The sequence below is a fragment of the Sminthopsis crassicaudata genome, chromosome 3, assembly GCF_048593235.1.
Source record: "Sminthopsis crassicaudata isolate SCR6 chromosome 3, ASM4859323v1, whole genome shotgun sequence".
NCBI lineage: Eukaryota > Metazoa > Chordata > Mammalia > Dasyuromorphia > Dasyuridae > Sminthopsis > Sminthopsis crassicaudata.
The window spans coordinates 651,249,210-651,268,227 of NC_133619.1; the positions used below are offsets into that span (position 1 = coordinate 651,249,210).

The 19,018-nt window shown below is 65.2% G+C and overlaps 3 protein-coding genes across 8 annotated transcripts; 2 read left to right on the top strand and 1 right to left on the bottom strand.

Moving 5' to 3' along the window:
* The first annotated feature begins 74 nt into the window (after positions 1-74).
* On the top strand, positions 75-5,382 carry EMP3 (epithelial membrane protein 3 (MAM blood group)). Of its 2 annotated transcripts, XM_074308129.1 has the most exons (7): positions 75-208; positions 1,817-2,021; positions 2,150-2,485; positions 3,450-3,541; positions 3,823-3,934; positions 4,070-4,210; positions 4,842-5,382. In XM_074308129.1, exons 4-7 carry the CDS (start codon positions 3,464-3,466, stop codon positions 5,000-5,002), a joined length of 492 nt encoding a protein of 163 aa, XP_074164230.1. In that variant the 5' UTR covers positions 75-208; positions 1,817-2,021; positions 2,150-2,485; positions 3,450-3,463; the 3' UTR covers positions 5,003-5,382. The 2 variants fall into 2 exon arrangements, with proteins under 2 accessions (XP_074164230.1, XP_074164229.1); XM_074308128.1 differs by lacking the exons at positions 75-208; positions 1,817-2,021; positions 2,150-2,485 and adding an exon at positions 2,721-2,857.
* On the bottom strand, positions 4,842-11,497 carry TMEM143 (transmembrane protein 143). Of its 2 annotated transcripts, none has more exons than XM_074308120.1 (8): positions 11,262-11,497; positions 10,579-10,862; positions 10,123-10,227; positions 9,829-10,023; positions 9,163-9,293; positions 8,649-8,928; positions 6,075-6,255; positions 4,842-6,003 (listed from the first exon to the last, which is right to left on the bottom strand). In XM_074308120.1, exons 2-8 carry the CDS (start codon positions 10,846-10,848, stop codon positions 5,801-5,803), a joined length of 1,365 nt encoding a protein of 454 aa, XP_074164221.1. In that variant the 5' UTR covers positions 10,849-10,862; positions 11,262-11,497; the 3' UTR covers positions 4,842-5,800. The 2 variants fall into 2 exon arrangements, with proteins under 2 accessions (XP_074164221.1, XP_074164222.1); XM_074308121.1 differs by having other exon boundaries at positions 10,618-10,862; positions 11,262-11,494.
* On the top strand, positions 11,445-18,854 carry SYNGR4 (synaptogyrin 4). Of its 4 annotated transcripts, none has more exons than XM_074308126.1 (5): positions 11,445-11,522; positions 12,663-12,821; positions 17,770-18,007; positions 18,241-18,380; positions 18,573-18,854. In XM_074308126.1, exons 2-5 carry the CDS (start codon positions 12,729-12,731, stop codon positions 18,783-18,785), a joined length of 684 nt encoding a protein of 227 aa, XP_074164227.1. In that variant the 5' UTR covers positions 11,445-11,522; positions 12,663-12,728; the 3' UTR covers positions 18,786-18,854. The 4 variants fall into 4 exon arrangements, with proteins under 4 accessions (XP_074164227.1, XP_074164224.1, XP_074164223.1 ...); XM_074308123.1 differs by lacking the exon at positions 11,445-11,522 and adding an exon at positions 11,634-11,720; XM_074308122.1 differs by lacking the exon at positions 11,445-11,522 and adding an exon at positions 11,708-12,530.
* The last annotated feature ends 164 nt before the right edge of the window (positions 18,855-19,018 follow it).

Here is a 19,018-nt window from a genome sequence, read left to right on the forward strand (position 1 = left end):
AGGCCGCAGGGCCGCCTGGGCTCGGCGCCCCACGGGACAGGGCGTGCCCCAAAGGTGCCTGCGGTTTCTAGCGCGAGGAAGCAGCTCGCTCTGGTGCTCAGCCTGATGCCTGGGGGCGGCCGGCCTGGGGCCCTGGCAGGCAGCGCCGACGGCTGCGCACGTCCACCTGCCCTCTCCGGCCCAGTGCTTTCCGTCCTCAGGGTTGAAGGTGCGGCTCCCGGTTTGGCCAAACACTGCCTGATACCGGAGGACTCGCATCCCAATCCGGCTTTGTTTTAGGAGCTTCGCCCGGTCCCTTTCACCCCTGGCCTCGGACTCTCATGGAGCCCGGGGCTCTTCCTGGCTATCAGGCCGTGGCCAGGGACACCGGGAGCCCGGGTGCAAGAGAATGATCTGACTGCGGCAGAGCGCAGCCTTGCCCGCACTTACTCCCCCGGCCCGCACGGGACATTGCTTGCTCCAGGCAGCCCAGGATCCTTGCTGGGGATGGGGGGGGGGGGGGCGGCCACATAGCAGGCTACTCCGCCAGCCAGTCAACTACGTGTGCACCAAATGATTCAAATCCCCCAGTCCAGGGCTGTCCTCCCCCCACCACAGGTTGTAGGACCCCCGGTGCAGGAGGGGATGGCTGCTACCGGGAAAACTTCTGGCTGACAATCCGAATCAGTCTCCCAGAGCGCCCTCCCTTCTCTTCCTGGGAAGCCGGGCAGCTAAGGAAGCCAGCACCCTCCCTGGCCCCTCTCGAGGCCTCGGGCGGAAAACTCCCGGTTGGTCCTCTCTTCTCTCCAGGGTGTGGGGTCACCCGGCCTCCTTGTTCTCCTGGCTCCCTGACTGCTCCTCTGCCGGATCCTCCTCCACCAGCCCTCTGGTCCCAAGTGTCCTGGGCCCTCTGCTCTCCTCGGATCCCAAGGATCTAGTCACCTCAAATCTGCCTTGCCTTCCCCAGTCTCTGCTGATCTCCAATCTCACATCTGCAACTGATGGGATTTACTGTGTCCCTCTGTCCCCAAGAAACTATCATCAGGTCCTTCTCACATGATTTAGGAAGAAACTCTTTAGAAAGCCCCACAGTCCTTCCCCCAACTTCTGGAAATCCTCTTACCAACTTTTGATTTAGTGCTCAGCATCAATTCAGGCAGGTCTGGCTCCCGACCTCGAGTTCCTGCCTTTGCACCTGAGCAACATCAAGGCTAAATTTCCCCCATAAAAGATCTGCTCATAAACTAAGATTATCCCAGGATCTGCTGGACGAGGCTCTTTTCAACAATGACACGATTCAGGCCAGTTCCAATGGTCTTGTGATGGAGAGAGCCACCTGCAGCCATATATATAATTGCACATGTTTAAAATCTATATATATGTATGTATATAATTGCACATGTTTAAAATCTATTGGATTACTTTCCATCCAAGGGAGGGAATGGGAGGAAGGAGGGAAATTTGGAAGACAAGGTTTTGCAAGGGTCAGGGTTGAAAAATTATCCATGCACGTTTTGAAAATAAAAAGCTTTTAATATTTAAAAAATCTGCGGTGGCTTGGGCTAAACCCCCTATGAGGTAGTCTCTCCCCATCATGGTGGCGCCTTTCTCCTCACTCTGGTTAGTAGGAGCTGCCAGTCGAGGGCTTATTCCCACTTCAGAGACTATTTCCTTTCTCCTGGTTAACTGTCTTTTTCCTTGCTAACTACACTCTCCCAACTGGATTTCCTATTTGCTGCTTCTGGCGTCTATTTTACCTTCATGTTGCCCGTAACCCCTAAAAAAATGCCTTTTGCCCAATGGTCACTGGGAGTTTGTCCCGTTTATTTTGAACTAGGTACGGCCATGACGACCTCAGCACAACCGTCTCTCGGACGACGTGTCCGGTAGACGCCTTAAGCTCAAGGTGTCTCGCTCGCTTTCTCCTGAACCCCAGCATCACGGGAGCGCGCGGCATCCCCATCCCCCGGCTGGGAGTCATCCTGGATCGCCCGGCGTTCCCATACATGCGGGCAGTTGTGGAGGACGGTCCATCTCTGCAGGTCCTGCCCAGCACCCCCCTTCTCTGCCCCGGCCCTGGTCACCTCACATCCGGGCCACCGCAGTAGCTGCTGGGGGTGGAGAGCTGTCTGCCACAAACACCTCCCTCTGTCTCTTCTCCCTTCAACAGACCCGGCGTCCTGCCTCCCTCAGCAAACTCCAGGGGCTCCCCGTCACCTCCAGGAGCCGAGGCAGCAGGCGCTGGCCTCCGTAATCCGGCCCCTCCCGTCTCTCCAGTCTTCTTAGGTCTCCCTCCCCAACACACACTCAATCCAATGACATCGGCCCCCGGCTTCTCCCCAACACGACCCTCCCCCCGAGTCTGGAGCCCCCTCGCTTCCTGTGCCCCCTTCTCAGTCCTCGGCACAGGGCCAGGCACACAGTGGTGCTTAATAATTATCTGGTCCATTGGTTGACGTCCGAGTTCCTCAGCCTCGGGTCTCTGCAGGCCCTGGGCCAGGCGATGGTGAGAGACACTGGGGGGGGGGGGGGCGCTGCGACCGCGCAGGGCCAGTCAGACACAAAATGAGAGAGGGGCAGAGCTGGGGGGCCGCGGCGCCCAGGCTTTCCCCAGCTTTTAAGTGAGAGGGGAGGAGGGTGTCCCCCCGGCAGGGAGGGAGAGCGGCTGGACCGGCGCGGGTCTTCAGAGGAAGGAAGAGGGAGGGAGGAAGGCGGGGAGAGGAAGGGAGGGAAGGAGGGAGAGAGCAGGGCGGGGCAGGGAGGCCGGGAAAGGGGACCAGCCTGGCTCTGACTTCCTCCGCGCCTTCTCCCGTTATTTGGGCTGGGTGGAGAAAGGAGCTTCTGCCTCCAGACCTTCCAGCTGGCCCCAGAGCCCTCCGTAAGTACGGGCCGGGGGTCGGCGGCCCCTTCCGGGGGACCCCCAGTGGGACAGCCTCTCCCAGGCTCGGGCGGCCAGGGGTGGGCCTCCTGCCAAAGACCCCAGATTTAGGGTGTGCCCTGGGGATCCAGGCGGCCGCTGCCCGACTCCCACAGGGCCCCCAGAGCCCCGGGCCCGCTTCCCCAGCCCACTCTTCCCTCTTGTCCGGGGCTCTCAGAGGACCCGAGTCCCTCTCCCGGCCAGTCCCCCTGCACCCCCCTCCTGCTTCCAGCCCCGCCCTCCGCCCCCCACCTCCCGCTCTTCGCCCCGAGCCTCAGGTGCCCACTGGGCGGGAGGGCGCCCGGGCGGGGGCTTCTGGGCTGAGTCACAGTGACTCACTGAGCCCCTAGCAGGGGGTGGGTGCAGGGGACGAGAGCCTGGTGGGTGTGGGGCCCCACCCCCTGAGAGTGGCTGGGAGGAACTAGGTGGGGCAGGTTTCAATCCTAGTATCCCAGGGCCCGGGAGGGGGCAGCGGCCAACCCACCCCATCCACCCCTGAGGGGTCCATCCCCCCCACGCCCCGCGGTGCCAGCCCCGCTCTCTCCGCCCGCAGACCCCGTGGGCGCCATGTCCCTGCTCCTCGTGGCCGTGTCCGCCCTGCACGTCCTCATCCTCATCCTGCTCTTCGTGGCCACCCTGGACAAGGTGAGAGCGCGGCGGCCCCTTCTCCTCCGCCCGGCAGGCTTCCTTAATGCCCCCGCGGGCGGCAGCGCCAAATGCCCAGAGACAAAACTCTGCCCCGGGGGGAGCGCCCGTGCGGATCCGGGCCCAGGGACAGAGGCGCCGGGGGAGGTGGCCGAGAGTCCGGGAGGGGCTAAGTCCCCCCAGGCCCAGTTCCCTTCCAGGTAGCTCTGCCCCCCCCCCCCCCCCCCCGGCCCTGCCCCTCCACTATCTGACTTGTGCTTTTGGATCCCAACGGGCCTCAGTCGTGGTGGATCCTCCCTGGCAATGACTCACTGAACCTCTGGAAGGAGTGTCTGAGCTACTCGAACCAGTCGGTCCCCGAGATCTGGGTGTGCAGCAACGTCAGTGAGAACGGTGAGCGCCCCCGGCCCCTCCCCCCCCATCCAGGAGCCAGCGAGGGGAGAAGCGGGCATGGGCCCCCGCCTGTCCCGGGGGGCTTGGCCACCCCCCCACGCCCTGTCCCCCATGGCTAAGGTGCCCCCCCCACAGGCTGGCTGAAGGCGGTCCAGGCGCTCATGGTGCTGTCCCTGGTGTTCTGCTGCCTCTCCTTCGTGCTCTTCATGTTCCAGCTGTACAACATGAAGCGCGGGGGCCTCTTCTACGCCACGGGCGTCTGCCAGCTCTGCACCAGTGAGTGCCCGGGGTCACCGGGGAGCGGGCACAAGGCAGGGGCACAGGGCAGGGAGCACTGGGGTCACCGGGGAGCGGGTATGGGGTAGGGGGCACTGGGGTCACCGGGGAGCGGGCATGGGGCAGGGGGCACTGGGGTCACCAAGGAGCAGGCACAAGACAGGGGCATGGGGCACAGGGGTCACCGGGGAGCGGGTATGGGGTAGGGGGCACTGGGGTCCCCGAGGAGCGGGCACAAGGTGAGGGCATGGGGCAAGGGGCACAGGGCAGGGAGCACTGGGGTCACCAAGGAGCAGGCACAAGACAGGGGCATGGGGCACAGGGGTCACCGGGGAGCAGGCATGGGATGGGGGCACTGGGGTCACCTAGGAGTGGGCACAAGGTGAGGGCATGGGGCAAGGGGCACAGGGGTCACCGGGGAGCAGGCACGGGATGGGGGCACAGGGGCCACCAGGGAGCGGGCACGGGGTGGGGGCACAGGGGTCACCGGGGAGCAGGCACGGGGTGGGGGCACAGGGGCCACCAAGGAGCAGGCACGGGGTGGGGGCACAGGGGTGCCAGGCCCTGGCCGCCCGATGGGGCCCCGGGGCACAGGGGGCCCAGCTGATTCCCTCTGCCCTGTCCCCCACAGGTGTGTCAGTGTTCACCGGGGCCCTCATCTACGCCCTGCACGTCCGGGAGTTCCACCATCCCGACGGCTCCTTCGGCTACTGCTTCGCCCTGGCCTGGGTGGCGTTTCCCCTGGCACTGGCCAGCGGCATCATTTACATCCACTTGAGGAAGCGAGAGTGACCGCCCGCGCCGGCCCCACCAGCCCTGCCTTCCTAAGCTCCCCGCCCCGGTGGGCCCTGACCCCGGACCCTCAGTCTCTTGCTCTGCGCAATGGGCGAGTAAGCAGCAGCTTTTGCGGCACTTCCCGCCCCGGGCACTCGGCGCTCCGGCCGGGCCGGGGGTCAAGGACTCATTCCAAATCCAGCCTCCGGCCCCTCCTGGCCGTGGGGCCCTAGGCACGTCACCGAACCCATCTGCCCCAGTTTCCCCAACTGTAAAATGGGAACAGCACCTTCCTCCTCCCCAGGTCGTTGCAAGAATGGAATGAAATCATATCTGTCAAGTGCTCAGCAGGTGCCTGCACACAGCAGGCGCTTTATAAATGCTTACTCCCCCAGCTCCAACAGCCTCTGTCTAAGGTCCGTGGGGCGGCAGGGCCCTGCCCTTTGGCCCCGGGTGCGCAGTCCCGTCCAGGCGCCTCCGTAACCGGAAGGACCAGGGGGAAAGGGCCCAGAGGTGCCTCCGGCCGCGTCCCGGGGAGAGGATGCAGAAGTGACGGCCCAAGCCCACCCCTGGGCCGCCCCAGGGGTCCCCGCCCTGCCCCCACACTGGAGACCCCACGTAAACAGGATTTATTTCTTTGGGCAGCCGGAGGCCAGTCGGGGCAGGGACGGATATTGCACATGGGGGCGAGGGGCGGAGCCAGAGGTAGCATGGGCACGGGCTGGTAGAGGAAGGCTCGGGCCCTGGGGGCGGCCCGGTGGCAGTGGGGATCGGGGCCGCCGCCCCTCCCCCGCCGGGGCCCCTCCGCCAGGAACCTCACTCCCTGCTCGGCGGCCTCCCGAGGGGCCCGGGGGGTCTCTGAAGCCGGGCGCCCTGGGAGGGGGTCGGCGGGCCAGGGGTCGGGCTCTGGCTCAGGGCTTCCAGGTGGCCGAGGGCCCGGGCCCCGTTGAAGGTCACTTCGCAGCCCGTGCGGGCCAGGAGCCAGGCTTCCACGGAGTCCTGCAGCCACTTGGCGCTCTCTGGGGGAGGGAGGGAGGTCAGTGGGGAGTGGGGGGCTCTGGGAGCCGGGGCACGTGGGGGCGCGGCTCACCCTCGGGGGGCCCAGGGCCCCGGCGCCCCATGAAGCTGTGGGCCAGCAGGACTTCCTTGGCGTGCTCCTCCTGGGCCCGGAGCACCAGGGCCGTGATCAGCTCCGAGTTGTTGGACGTGCTCCGGAAGTAGAGCATGTGGGCCAGCTCCAGGGCCTGGAGGTTCCGATGCTGGCTAAACATCTGTGGGGGCCAGAGGGGGCCGCGGGGGGCCGCCCGCGTTTGCTGGGCCCGGCCCTCTCAGGACGCCACCCTGGGGCTCCCCAGAGGCCCGGCCCCGCTTCCCAGCTGCCTGAGCTGCCCTCAGCTCCTTAAGCAGGGCCCGCGTCTGGGCCAGGGCACCCAGCCCGACGTCCTGGAGGGCTTCATCACCCCCAGGCGGCCCTTGAGAGGGCAGAGGGCAGAGCATCCAGGGGGGCTCTGGGGGGGGGGGAGGGAGGTCAGCATGCAGGGGCCACAGGTCAGAGTCCAGGGAGCCACAGGTCAGCATGCAGGGGGCCACAGGTCAGAGTCCAGGGGGCCACAGGTCAGCATGCAGGGGCCACAGGTCAGAGTCCAGGGGGCCACAGGTCAGCATGCAGGGGCCAGAGGTCAGCATGCAGGGGCCACAGGTCAGAGTCCAGGGGGCCGCAGGTCAGAGTCCAGGGAGCCAGAGGTCAGCATGCAGGGGCCACAGGTCAGAGTCCAGGGGGCCACAGGTCAGAGTCCAGGGAGCCAGAGGTCAGCATGCAGGGGCCACAGGTCAGAGTCCAGGGAGCCACAGGTCAGAGTCCAGGGAGCCACAGGTCAGCATGCAGGGGCCACAGGTCAGAGTCCAGGGGGCCACAGGTCAGAGTCCAGGGAGCCACAGGTCAGCATGCAGGGGCCACAGGTCAGAGTCCAGGGAGCCACAGGTCAGAGTCCAGGGGGCCAGAGGTCAGCATGCAGGGGCCACAGGTCAGAGTCCAGGGAGCCACAGGTCAGCATGCAGGGGGCCACAGGTCAGCATGCAGGGGGCCACAGGTCAGAGTCCAGGGGGCCAGAGGTCAGCATGCAGGAGCCACAGGTCAGCATGCAGGGGCCACAGGTCAGAGTCCAGGGGGCCACAGGTCAGAGTCCAGGGAGCCAGAGGTCAGCATGCAGGGGCCACAGGTCAGAGTCCAGGGAGCCACAGGTCAGAGTCCAGGGGGCCACAGGTCAGCATGCAGGGGCCACAGGTCAGAGTCCAGGGAGCCACAGGTCAGAGTCCAGGGAGCCACAGGTCAGCATGCAGGGGCCACAGGTCAGAGTCCAGGGGGCCAGAGGTCAGCATGCAGGGGCCACAGGTCAGAGTCCAGGGGGCCACAGGTCAGAGTCCAGGGAGCCACAGGTCAGCATGCAGGGGCCACAGGTCAGAGTCCAGGGAGCCACAGGTCAGCATGCAGGGGCCACAGGTCAGAGTCCAGGGAGCCACAGGTCAGAGTCCAGGGAGCCACAGGTCAGAGTCCAGGGAGCCACAGGTCAGAGTCCAGGGAGCCACAGGTCAGAGTCCAGGGAGCCACAGGTCAGCATGCAGGGGCCACAGGTCAGAGTCCAGGGGGCCACAGGTCAGAGTCCAGGGAGCCACAGGTCAGCATGCAGGGGCCACAGGTCAGAGTCCAGGGAGCCACAGGTCAGAGTCCAGGGGGCCAGAGGTCAGCATGCAGGGGCCACAGGTCAGAGTCCAGGGGGCCACAGGTCAGAGACCAGGGAGCCACAGGTCAGCATGCAGGGGCCACAGGTCAGAGTCCAGGGAGCCACAGGTCAGAGTCCAGGGGGCCAGAGGTCAGCATGCAGGGGCCACAGGTCAGAGTCCAGGGGGCCACAGGTCAGAGACCAGGGAGCCACAGGTCAGCATGCAGGGGCCACAGGTCAGAGTCCAGGGAGCCACAGGTCAGAGTCCAGGGGGCCACAGGTCAGCATGCAGGGGCCACAGGTCAGAGTCCAGGGAGCCACAGGTCAGAGTCCAGGGGCCACAGGTCAGAGTCCAGGGGGCCAGAGGTCAGCATGCAGGGGCCACAGGTCAGAGTCCAGGGGGCCACAGGTCAGAGTCCAGGGAGCCACAGGTCAGAGTCCAGGGGCCACAGGTCAGAGTCCAGGGGGCCACAGGTCAGCATGCAGGGGCCACAGATCAGCATGCAGGGGCCACAGGTCAGCATGCAGGGGCCACAGGTCAGAGTCCAGGGGGCCAGAGGTCAGCATGCAGGAGCCACAGGTCAGAGTCCAGGGGGCCACAGGTCAGAGTCCAGGGAGCCACAGGTCAGAGTCCAGGGGGCCACAGATCAGCATGCAGGGGCCACAGGTCAGCATGCAGGGGCCACAGGTCAGAGTCCAGGGGGCCAGAGGTCAGCATGCAGGGGCCACAGGTCAGAGTCCAGGGGGCCACAGGTCAGAGTCCAGGGAGCCACAGGTCAGAGTCCAGGGGGCCACAGATCAGCATGCAGGGGCCACAGGTCAGCATGCAGGGGCCACAGGTCAGAGTCCAGGGGGCCAGAGGTCAGAGTCCAGGGAGCCACAGGTCAGCATGCAGGGGCCACAGGTCAGAGTCCAGGCCCCCGGGTCAGAGGCCCCGCGCTCACCTTGGAGGCCCGCAGCGCCATGAAGACGGTGAAGAACAGCAGCAGCAGGGAGGTGGCCACCTTGAGGTCGGAGAGCACCACCATGCCCACGTTGACGAAGAACACCAGGCCGGAGGCCAGCAGCGTCAGGTTGAGCAGGGCCCGCTGCAGGGGGGGCGTCCGCACCTTCAGCTCGGGCAGCAGCTGCTCCAGCCCCTCCAGGGGCGTGTCCTTGAAGCTCTTGAGCACCAGGTGCCCCCGCTTGGTGCGGGCCGCCACCACCACCCGCTTAAAGTAGCGCCTGGGCCCAAAGGCAGGGTCAGGGGCTGGGCAGACCCCGAGCCCTCCTCCGGGCCCGGCCGGCCCGAAGATCTGAGGTCCCTTCCAGCTCTGACCCTGCCGGGCTTAGGCCCCGCCCCGGCTCTGCCTGGGCCTGTGATTGCTCTTCTGAAAAAGGGAGGGGCTAGAACTAGGCCCTGGCCGGCGCCGTCCCCCTCCTGCTGGCTGCTCTGGCCTCTCTGACCCCCCAACTCACCGCTCAGCAGGAGGGGACTTGGTGAAGAAGCCCCGTTCGGAGCCCACTATGGACTTGCGGGGAAGCCGGCCCACTCGCTGGCCCAGGGCCCAGAACTGCATGTAAGCGTAGTGGTCCAGGTTGATGGTCACCTGTGGGCACGAGGGCGGGGGCCCAAGCTCAAGCCCCTCCCCCGCCCTGCCAGCAGCTGGGCCTCCCTCTCTTCCCCGGCATCCCCACCCCCCTCGGCTTGCCCCCCCTCGGTCCCTGCTCTCATTACCTTGTGATGCAGCCTCCGGGGCGGCCGGCTCACTCCCGCCCCACCCGTGTCCCCCTGGGCTGCTGCCCTGTGACCCCTTGGCAGCCCCCGGGCCTGGAGGGCACTGCGCCCCAGCAGCCTCTCTCCTCCCTGGTCCCCTCGGGGCAGATGAGCAGGCCCGGCTCGGCCTCCTGCTGTGCTGGCACCTCGGGGGCAGGCAGGCCCTGGCCTGGGCGCCCCTCGGCCTCTGCCCTCCCTCACACCTGCCCCACCCCCTGCCGGTCCGGTCCTTCAAAGCGCACCCAGCACCTCCCGCAGGCCGGCTCTGGGACCCCGCCAGATGCCAGGCCCCGGGTCGGAGCGCCTGCAGGGCAGAGGTTGTGGGGGCGCAGGGAGGGGGCTGGGCAGCTGCAGGCAGAGGCCGCTACCTGAACCTCGTCTTGTGGGTGGTGGACCACGAGGGCGTAGGCCAGGGCGTCCTCCGACAGCGGGGAGAAGTTGGCCTGGTCCAGCAGCGGCTCCAGGGCCCGCAGGACCTCCTGCTCGTTGGCCAGACGCTGAGGGTCCGTGAGGGAGGGCTGCTCCAGAGTCTCCCGGTCTGGGTTGATGGGGTTGTACAGCACCTGGGGGGCCGCCGGCTGACATCACAGAGGGGCCGACCCCAGGCCCAGACTTCTGCCCCCAAGCTGAGCCGGGCTAAGGCGGCGGCCGGGGCTGCTCACCTGCAGCTGGGTCAGGGTGCGGTTGTACTGATACAGGATGCACAAGTCCACCTGGGCCGCAAACTCCAGGAGCGCAGCCTTGGCCGCGGACCCCGAGTGAAACTCCTGCGGGGAACGACATTGGAGCTTTCCTGCCACAGGCCCCCCGGCTGGGAGGGAGGGGGTCTGCTGCTCCAGGGCATGGTGGGAGTTGTAGTTCCCTGGCAGATGCTCAGCAAGCAGAAACTCCATTTCAAACCCTTCCCTTCTCCCACCCCCAAAAGGAGGGATGCTAGCAGGGCTTCCCTCCCCTCCCAGCCAGAGGGAAAGGGTGAGGGGGGAAGGGCTGCTGCCCCAGACGGTGCTGGGAGCTGTAGTTTTTCAGGCAGAAATTCCTCAGCATAAGCTGGAAACCACAACTCCCAGCATCCTCTGGGGAAGCCACCCCAGCTCCAGGGAGGGGGAAAGTGTGTTTACAGCCTCGGGGCGGCTGGAACTTGTAGTTCCGCGGATGACCTGCAGGAGGAGCTGCAGCAGCTGGTCCTTGGAGAAGGGGATGTAGCGTTCCTGATACTGCTGGGCCCAGTTCCGGGGCTCCGTGGGGTTCCACATCTTCCGATACTCCCCCATCTTGATGGTCAGGGAGGAATGGGGCCGGGACGCGGCCTCGGGGGCCCGGGGCCGCAACGGGGGCCGGAGGCAGCCCCCCCAGGCGGCCCCCCAGGCTGTGCGCACTGTCCGGAGCATGCTGAGCCCCCACCCTGAAGGGGAGAGGAAAGGGAAAGTTGCAGAGCGGGCGCTGAGTGGCAAAAGCAGGGGGCCTCGGGGAGGCGGGAGGCTGGGGAGGCGGGAGGCTCGGGGCTGCCGTCCCGAAGTCTCGCCTCCTCCCTATTTGTCCCTCAAGGGACAACGGGGTTCCCGAGCTCCGCCCACGGCCTGCCTCAGCCCTTCTCTCCCGCACCCCACGCGGCACCAAATCAGGGGTCAAAGGTTACGAGGTGGACACGCTTCCCCCACAGCGTCCCCTCTGGGTTGGGACGGAGCCCGGACGGCTGTTTCGGAAATGGGTTTGAATACATCTTAGAAACCCAGGGGGTCGCCCCAAAATTTGCATTAAGAGTGCACCCCCCCGCCCCAGAAAGGTTTTCCCTCCCCCTCACCTTAGGAAGGTTTGGCTGTCATTGAGCCTGGCGCACATGCGCAGGGCCAAGAAGCCCGGGGCTCCAGGTGCCACTTTATTCGAGGAGCGACGCATGCGCGGGGTTGAGGGTGCAGTTTTGCCTCCTGAGGTGGTTTCCTGTGCTACGCATGCGCCTACGTGGAGGGGCGGGGGGAGGAGTTGGGTGAGTGAAGGCATTCTGGGGAGTGAGCTCAGACTATTTCCTCAAGGGACTTTCCTGGCGAGGGAAGGGGAAGAGTAGGTAAAGTTCGGTTGCTGAACGCATGCGCGCACAGCAGACGATGATTCAGAGGCGCGCGGCAGGGCTCGTGCACGCCTCAGGCCAACGGCTTCCGAGGCCCCGCCCCCATCCCTCAATGAGAGGGCGTGTGTCGGGGGGGCGGGGTCTCCTTTCGGCCAATAGGCTTTCGACGCGCGGAGAGGAAAAGGCGGGAAAAAGGCGGGTCTTGGGGAGAAAGCTGCTGGGACAGGGAGGTGGGGGGGAGGGGCAAGAGGGAAGGTGAGGGGGAGGACCCCCCACTTCTGAGGGGAGACCCCAGTTCTTGAGGAAATATCCCCCCATTTCACGAGGCTTCGCTCCATTCTGAGACTATACCCTGTCCCGTTTCAGAGGAGTTTCCCCCAAATCTGAGGGGGAGACCCCCCTTTCCTAAGGAGAGTCCCTCCCCCGATTCTGAGCAGCCCCTCCAGTTCTGAGGGAAGACCACAGTTCTCAGAGGAGATACCCCTGGTTCTGAGGTGGAGACCCACATCTTCTGAGGAAATTCCATCCCAAGATGACAGGGAGACCTCCCGTTTCCTGACAAAAGCCCCCCAGATTCTGAGGAGATAACCCCACAGTTCTAAAAGAAAAGCCAGACCCCCCACTTTTGTGGGGAGATTCCCCCAGTTCCAAGGGGGGATCTGCTAGCATGAGGGAGAGGTCCTTCTGGAGCAGGCTTTCTGCGCCCCCCAGCCTCAGATCATTCCGAAGGAAAGCTTGCTCCGGAGAGAACTGGGCAGGAAATCCCCCATTTTTGAGAGAGTGCCCTCAAACGTCCCCTGAGTACCCTCTGCCTCGGCTCTGGGGCCGAGTCCCCGCACTGAGGTGAAGACGCCCCTCCAGCATTAAGTCCCCACTTTGGAAGGGCAGACCACCATTTCTGAAGGGAAAGCCCTTTATTCTGAAAAGCTTATCCACCAATTTGGGGAGACTCGTTAAGAAGAGGTATCCCTCACCCCATTCTGAAGAGATAGCCTCAGTTCTGTGGTGGGTACTCCCCATCCCATCCTGGGGCTCCTGGCCTCCTCCCCCTCCTCCTCCCCCTCCTCCTTCCCGCTCCAGTGCCCCATTCAGCCGGGCGTGACCTTTGCTCCTTCTCTCTTTCTGCCGTGCCCCCAGTTTGGCCATCTGTGTCCGAGCGACGGGAAGAGCCGCGTCTCCCGCGCCACCTGGAGAAGGGCCGACATGTACGTGCCCGAGAGCCTCCACGACCTGGCCGATAGCGAGGTGGTCCAGTTTGTGAAGAAGCCCAAGACCCTATCGCGGATCTTTGCTGGGGTGAGGCCCCCGGCCCGGCCTAACGGTACCCGGGGCTTCTCCGGGAGCGACGCGCCCGCCTTGCGGGGCGGCCGCAGGTTTACAAGGAAGGTCTGGGAGGCGAGTCCCCCAAGCCCTTGCCTTCTCGGGCCGCCCAAGATACCCCTGGGTTGGGGCCCCAGTAGGGGCCGCGTGCTGGTTGCCCTGCCTGCCTTACCAGACTTGGTAAACCATCAAGCGCCACGCAAAGGTGGGTTCATGTTTGTGTGGAGTAAAGGAAGGACCGCCGGGCGCCCCCGTGTCGTCCAGAGCCGGTAGGCCAGGCCCGCTTCCTCGGTCCTTTTCTGCTGGGATCGCTGAGGCGGGAGGCAGGTCGGAGCGATTGGGTGGAGTGAGTTTACCCAGATCTGAGCCAAGCCTCGGGCTCTAGTGTGGACAGGATGGAAAGGTGGGGGGCTCGTGGCAGTGCTGCCGGGTGGCCAAGCTCCACGGCTGGCGGAGCACTTGGCGAGGCTTGGAAGGCAGTCATTCAGAGCTTGAGGAGCCCTCGGAAAGGCCGAGAGCGGCTCTGGGCATTTTGGGTGTCTGTTAAGTGGGCCCTAATGCCAGAGAGAGCCGAGGGAAAGGATGGCCAACGGTCAGATGGCAGCCAGAATGCCCCCCTCTCTGCAGGCTCTGCAGGTGGGATCCTTGATGAACCTATCAGCAGGACAAGCATTGGCTACACAGACCCCCGGTAAGCCCTACCCTAAAGGGCTCTAAGTCAGAGCATCCGCAGAGGGGGCCGGACGGGCCGCCTGGAGAGGCCCGAAGGCAGCTTGGGGAGAAGGATGATGGGAAGTAAGCCCGGATTGGAAAGAAGATGGGAACTGTGGGAATGGACAAGAGATTTGTCAAGAGATTTTCTATGTTTGGGAACCCGTGGCGTCTGTTTAGGGGATAGTCTGGAGGAGAAGCTGGGCCAGCTTTGGTCGTGACCACACTTTGGCAGCTGAGGACGGGGGAGGGAGGACCGCAATGGAGAGGGACCACCGGCGAGAGTTTTAAAGTGACTCGGGTGGCGCGTGATCGGAGCCCGGATTGGAGGGATGTGGACAAGAGGCATCGAGGAGAGGGGGAGTTGGAGAAAGGCGTGGGCAGGGAGCCAGAGATGGGGAAAGTGGAGGACGGCAGCACGAAGGGAGTGCCCACGATGGAAGGAGGGACTTGGAGAAGCAGGGCCAAGACAGAGGAGCTTCAGAGGCCCCCACAAGGTCCGGTTTGGAACCTCCGACAGCAGGCGCTGCTGGGACCTGGAGCCTGGACGCGGACTGGCGCTCCATAAATAAGAAACACCTGGGAGTCGTCTGCAGAGGGAGAGTAAAGGAAGAAGGATGAAAGGCCGGGCCGGGCCTTGAGGGATGCCCGGCGGGAAGGACGCCGAGCCCAGCAGGCCAGAAGGAGTGAGGAGAACCAAGAGTCCTAAAGAGCCGGAGGAGGGAGAGTCTGGAGGAGGAGAAGGGGCTCAAGCTGCAGGGGGTCAAGAGGAAGCCGCCGGGGATCGTTGCCAGTTCGGGGTCTGGCCTGGAACGCTGAGGTCAGGAAGCAGACTGCAGAGCTCTGGAGGCAAGCGAAAGGCAGCTTTTTGTGGGAGCTGAGCGAATCGGGGGACAGAGATGTAGGGCAAGAGCTGGCAGGCGCCCACGGAGGGGGGGTAAGGCCTGGCGAGACTTGGGCAGCTTTGTAGACAGCGGGGAGGGAGCCAGGAGACACAAAGAGATGGAAGATAATTGAGAGAGGGAGGATGGGGGGGGGGGGGAGGGAAGAAACCCAGAGCAAATGGAGGGGAGCGGCCGAGGCAGAAACGAGGGGGGAGGCGTGAAGTCAGAGGAATGGGGGCTGAGGGCGGGGGAGGGCACTGGCTTCCATCTCCAGGGAAGGAGGAGGAAGCTCAAGGAGGGAAAAGGCTGACCCAGGGAGATGGGCCGGCATTGTGTTCCAGCGAGCCCGTGCTCCCGGGTTCGTGATCTCCTCAGGCCCATTCAGCAGCGCGTGGGGCGGGGAAGGGAGGCAGATGGCTGGCACGAGGCAGCCTGCGAGTTGGCAAGGGGCGATCCCCGCAAGTCACGGTCCTCGGGGCCAGGGCATAGAGTCTTACTGGGTCACCCACCGGCCAAGGCTGGGAAGAGGCCTTTGGAGAAGGAGGAAGGAAGGAGGCCAGGCCAGGGGAGGGGCAGAGCATGGACAAAGCGCCCAGGGCGGGGGGCACTCTGACGTGGAAGTGGAGAGCCCGGGCTGCACCCATAGTCCTGACGAGCGGCAGCTGGGTGTGGGGGAGTCCGGGGAGTGGGAGCAGTCGGGCTGGAGGGGAAGCCTGGGAGCCGGACAAGCCGGGACGGGGGCCCGGGGAGACCCAGAAATCTGGACGGAGTGAGGGGGCTGGAGAGGGCTGAGAGGAGGCCAAGCCTGGCCTGGACCTGGCCCGAACCGGCTCAGAGAGGCTGGGAAGATGGGGGGAGCCGGGAGGAAGAGGCTAGTTGGGCTGGTGAGCAGCAGGAGCTGCGGGAGGAACCGGGACACTAAGGGCAGGGGAGGGGCCCCGATAAAGGCGGGTCCAAAGTCCCAGGGTTGTGCAGCCCGCTGTCAGCTGCCGGGCACACCCTACTGCTAGTTGGGCACACCCAGCATATGGTGCCCCGGCCACGTCGCCAGAGAGAGGAGGAGATGGGAAGGGCTTTTCCTTAGCTGAGCCTGTGCCGAAGACCACCATAAGCAGGGCTTGGCTGCCCCGGGCCTCGGGCCAGTCCCCCGCAACCCAACATGGGCCATGGGTGGGCAGCCTCCGAGCATAAGGAGAGCCGGAGCTCTGGGCACCAGAGAGTGCCAGGAACACAGCAGCTCTTTGATAGGTGCCCACTGGGCATTTGAAAAAGAGCTGGAGCTCTGAGTGGACTGCGGGGAGCAGGGAGTGCTGGGGGACCTGCTGCCTTCACAGACTCCCTGCAGCCCCAGAGCAGCCAGGCTTCTGAGACTGCGCGTCGGAGCCGGGCACCAGGGCAGCGAAGGGCAGGGGCCTTGGCCCGGCCGGCCCAGCCCCGAGGGGAGCAGACGGGCATTCCCCCCTTCCCTTAGATGCCGACGCTGATTTAGGGGGAACTGAATCAAATTAAACCTGGCCTGGGGTCCCCTGCCCTCAGGCTGTCTCCCAGGAGGCTGAGCGTGTAGCTCACATTACAGATAAGGGAACCAAGGCCCCAAGAAGACAGACTCGTGCCAGCCAATGAGCACGTGGCTCTTTGCACTTTGCTGCTCGCTGCCACGTTCTTGGGGAGCCCCTCCGAGCATCCCCACTTGGGATTAGGAACAGGAAAGGGGAGAGGCCCGGGTTTTGGGGAGTCCGGGGCACATTCTGGGCAGAGGGAGAAGCGGTCTCTGGAGGAAGCAGCCCGACTTTGGGGTGACTGACCCTGGCAACAATTCAGAGCCGGCAGGGGCCTTCTGCCAGCCCAGCAGGTGGCCACACACAAAGCTCTCCATGCTTGCCGCCCTCGTTTGTCCGAGGGGACCGTCCGGGCACTTTTTACCCCCTTGGGTCCAGATGAGTCCCCAATCTACGCAGCGCCCTTCGCCTCCCTGGTGTCAACCTCGGGGCCCGTCACGTGATGGATAGCTGAGCAAGGCTGGTTCTGGGCCGGGCTGCTTGTGGGAGCCAGTGGGGCACGGCCAGGGGGGCACCATCTGTCAATCCGCTGCCAAGCATGAGGCCCTGAACATCTGAGGCAAAAATTAAAGGGCCCCTGTCCTGCTGGAGGGCGCAGATTGTAGCGGGGTGAGGAGGGCCCTCAGAGCAGCCTGGCGGCTCCTCCCAGGGAGTTTGTGGCCCGGGGCCGGAGGAAATGAGAAGGACCTGGTCCACCCTGAACTACTGGAGCTCAGCCGGGCCCTCGCTGCCGCATGGCAATCTGACCCTCCCGAATTAATGGCCACTTCTGCCTCCACAGCGACTTTCATCTTCCTTCAGGCGTCCCTCCGAGGGGCAGTGGACAGAGCACCAGCCCTGAAGTCAGGAGGACCCGAGTTCAAATCTGGTCTCAGACACTTAACACCTCCTGGCTCTGTGACCCTGGGCAAGTCACTTAGCCCCAGTTGCCTCAGCAAAATCAAACCAACGTCTCTGAGAACCTGACCCCTGGCTTCCCTTTCACGGCAGAGCCCCTTCATCTCCGCTGTCAGCGGGCCTTCCGGCCCTCCTCAGCCCCCCTAGCTCCAAGGGGCGCTCCGGGCCTCCCTTTGGTCCTTAAAGCGCGGGCCTCCTGCTTCCTGTCTCTGCCTCCTGCCTCCGGCCTGCTTTCTGCAAGGGGCCTTTCCTGGTCCGTCCTCGCCTCAGCCCCTTCCCTTGGAGATGGCCCCGTCTCGACTCGGGTACACGCTGGCCACCAGGCTGAGCAAACTCTGCCTGGCACACAGTGGGTGCTTCAGGAGGAGGGCTGCTGTGCCCAGAGCGGCGGGAGGCACCTTTGGAGCAGAAGTCATGGGAGAGGCGGGTCCGGGAGCTCGGCCTCAGAGTCGCTGCTCCAGCCAGGTCCTGGCCCTGCCGCGGGAGCTCTGACACACGGAGCTAGAAGGTGGGGCCTGCACAGATCCCTGGCGCTCTGAGGTCAGTGCCAAGGGCGGGCGCTGTCCCGGCGCTCTGGGGAGACTCGGGATGCCACAAATCGCCAGGGCTGGCCGCGAAGCCTGAGGCCGTGGGGACGTCTGGAGGAAAAGGGGCGGCCCGGCCCTTCCCTCAGGGTCCCCAGAAACCTTCCAGTTCCCCTTGTCTCTCCACCTTCAACCTCTGCCCTGGGGGAAGGAAAGGCTGGAGTGGAGGCCGGTGCTGCAGCAAAAGGACCCGGGGAGGGGGGAGAGGTGCCCCTGGGAGTGCCGATGACCCCTGGGGAGGCCCGTGACCCCCAGGGAGTGCTTCACCCTCAGCTCCCGCTCCCTCCAGGTCTTCTCGCTCATTGTTTTTGCCACGCTGCTGACGGATGGCTACCAGAACCTGGCCACCTCCCCGCAGCTGCACTGCGTCCTCAATGACAACGCAGTGGCCTGCAGCTTCGCGGTGGTGGCGGGCCTCCTGGCCTTCCTGGGCTGCCTCCTCTTCCTCACCCTGGACACCCTGGTGGCCCGCATCAGCAGTACCCGCCTGAAGACCACGGTCTTGCTGCTGGATTTCTCCATCTCTGGTAGGGGCTCTGGCTCGGCCTGGGCTGCTCAGAGCGGGGCCCGAGACCAAGCACGTCACTGCTCCCCCGGTGTAAAGATGAGCTTGAGGGGAATGGGGGGCTTGGGACCCCCGCGAGCTCAAGGCCAGGGCGGGCGGCCTTGGGGACCCCAGGGACCCCCACAAGCACAAGGCCGAGGCGGGCGGCCTGACTGGCCCAGGCGGTCCTGACCCCTGCCCCCTCTGCTCTGCCAGTCATCTGGGTCGGAGTCTGGTTCGTGGGCTTTTGTTTCCTGGCCAACCAATGGCAGCGCTCGCCCCCTCACCGCTACCTTCTGGGCAACAGCAGCGCCAAGGCGGCCATCGCCTTCTCCTTCTTCTCCATCCCTGTGTGGGTAAGACCGGGGCGGGGGCCCGGGGCGGGACGAGACCCTGAGTGTGTGGGGGAGGCTCAGAATTGTGCCGGGCTTCACGGGGCGGCAGGAGCGGGGGGCAGAGGGCCCGTTTTTGAAGCGCGGCCCCCTAGTGCCCCCCAGCCCGGGGGATTGGCCGCGGCCCCGCTGACCCGTGGTTCGTTCTGCCCACAGATGGCCCTGGCCTACCTGGCACTCCAGGACCTCCGCAGCGACCCACCCGTCCCCTACAAGCGCTCCCTGGATGAGGGGGGCGTGGCCCTGACCACCCTGTCCTCGGGCACCACCACCATGGGCCCCAACAGCCTGGGCTACCCGGGCTCCATGCCGCCCCCGTACCCCACCACCCCCAAAACCGCTCGCCTGGCCATGATGAATGACAATTGAGGCGCCGTGCCGATCTCCCTCAGTTATTAAAGAGACTTGCTCTTCCTCCCACGGAGGTGTTTGAGAAAAGCCCAGCCTGCCTGTCTCTTCTCAGGGAAGGGGGCAGGAGGGCCTCGTGGGGGGCGACCCGGCCGCGGAGGGACGCACGTCTGGCAGTGGGAACGGGTCAGGGGGGAGGAGGGCACACGGGCAGAAGCTACCGGCGGGGCCACAAGGCCCGGCCACGTTCACCT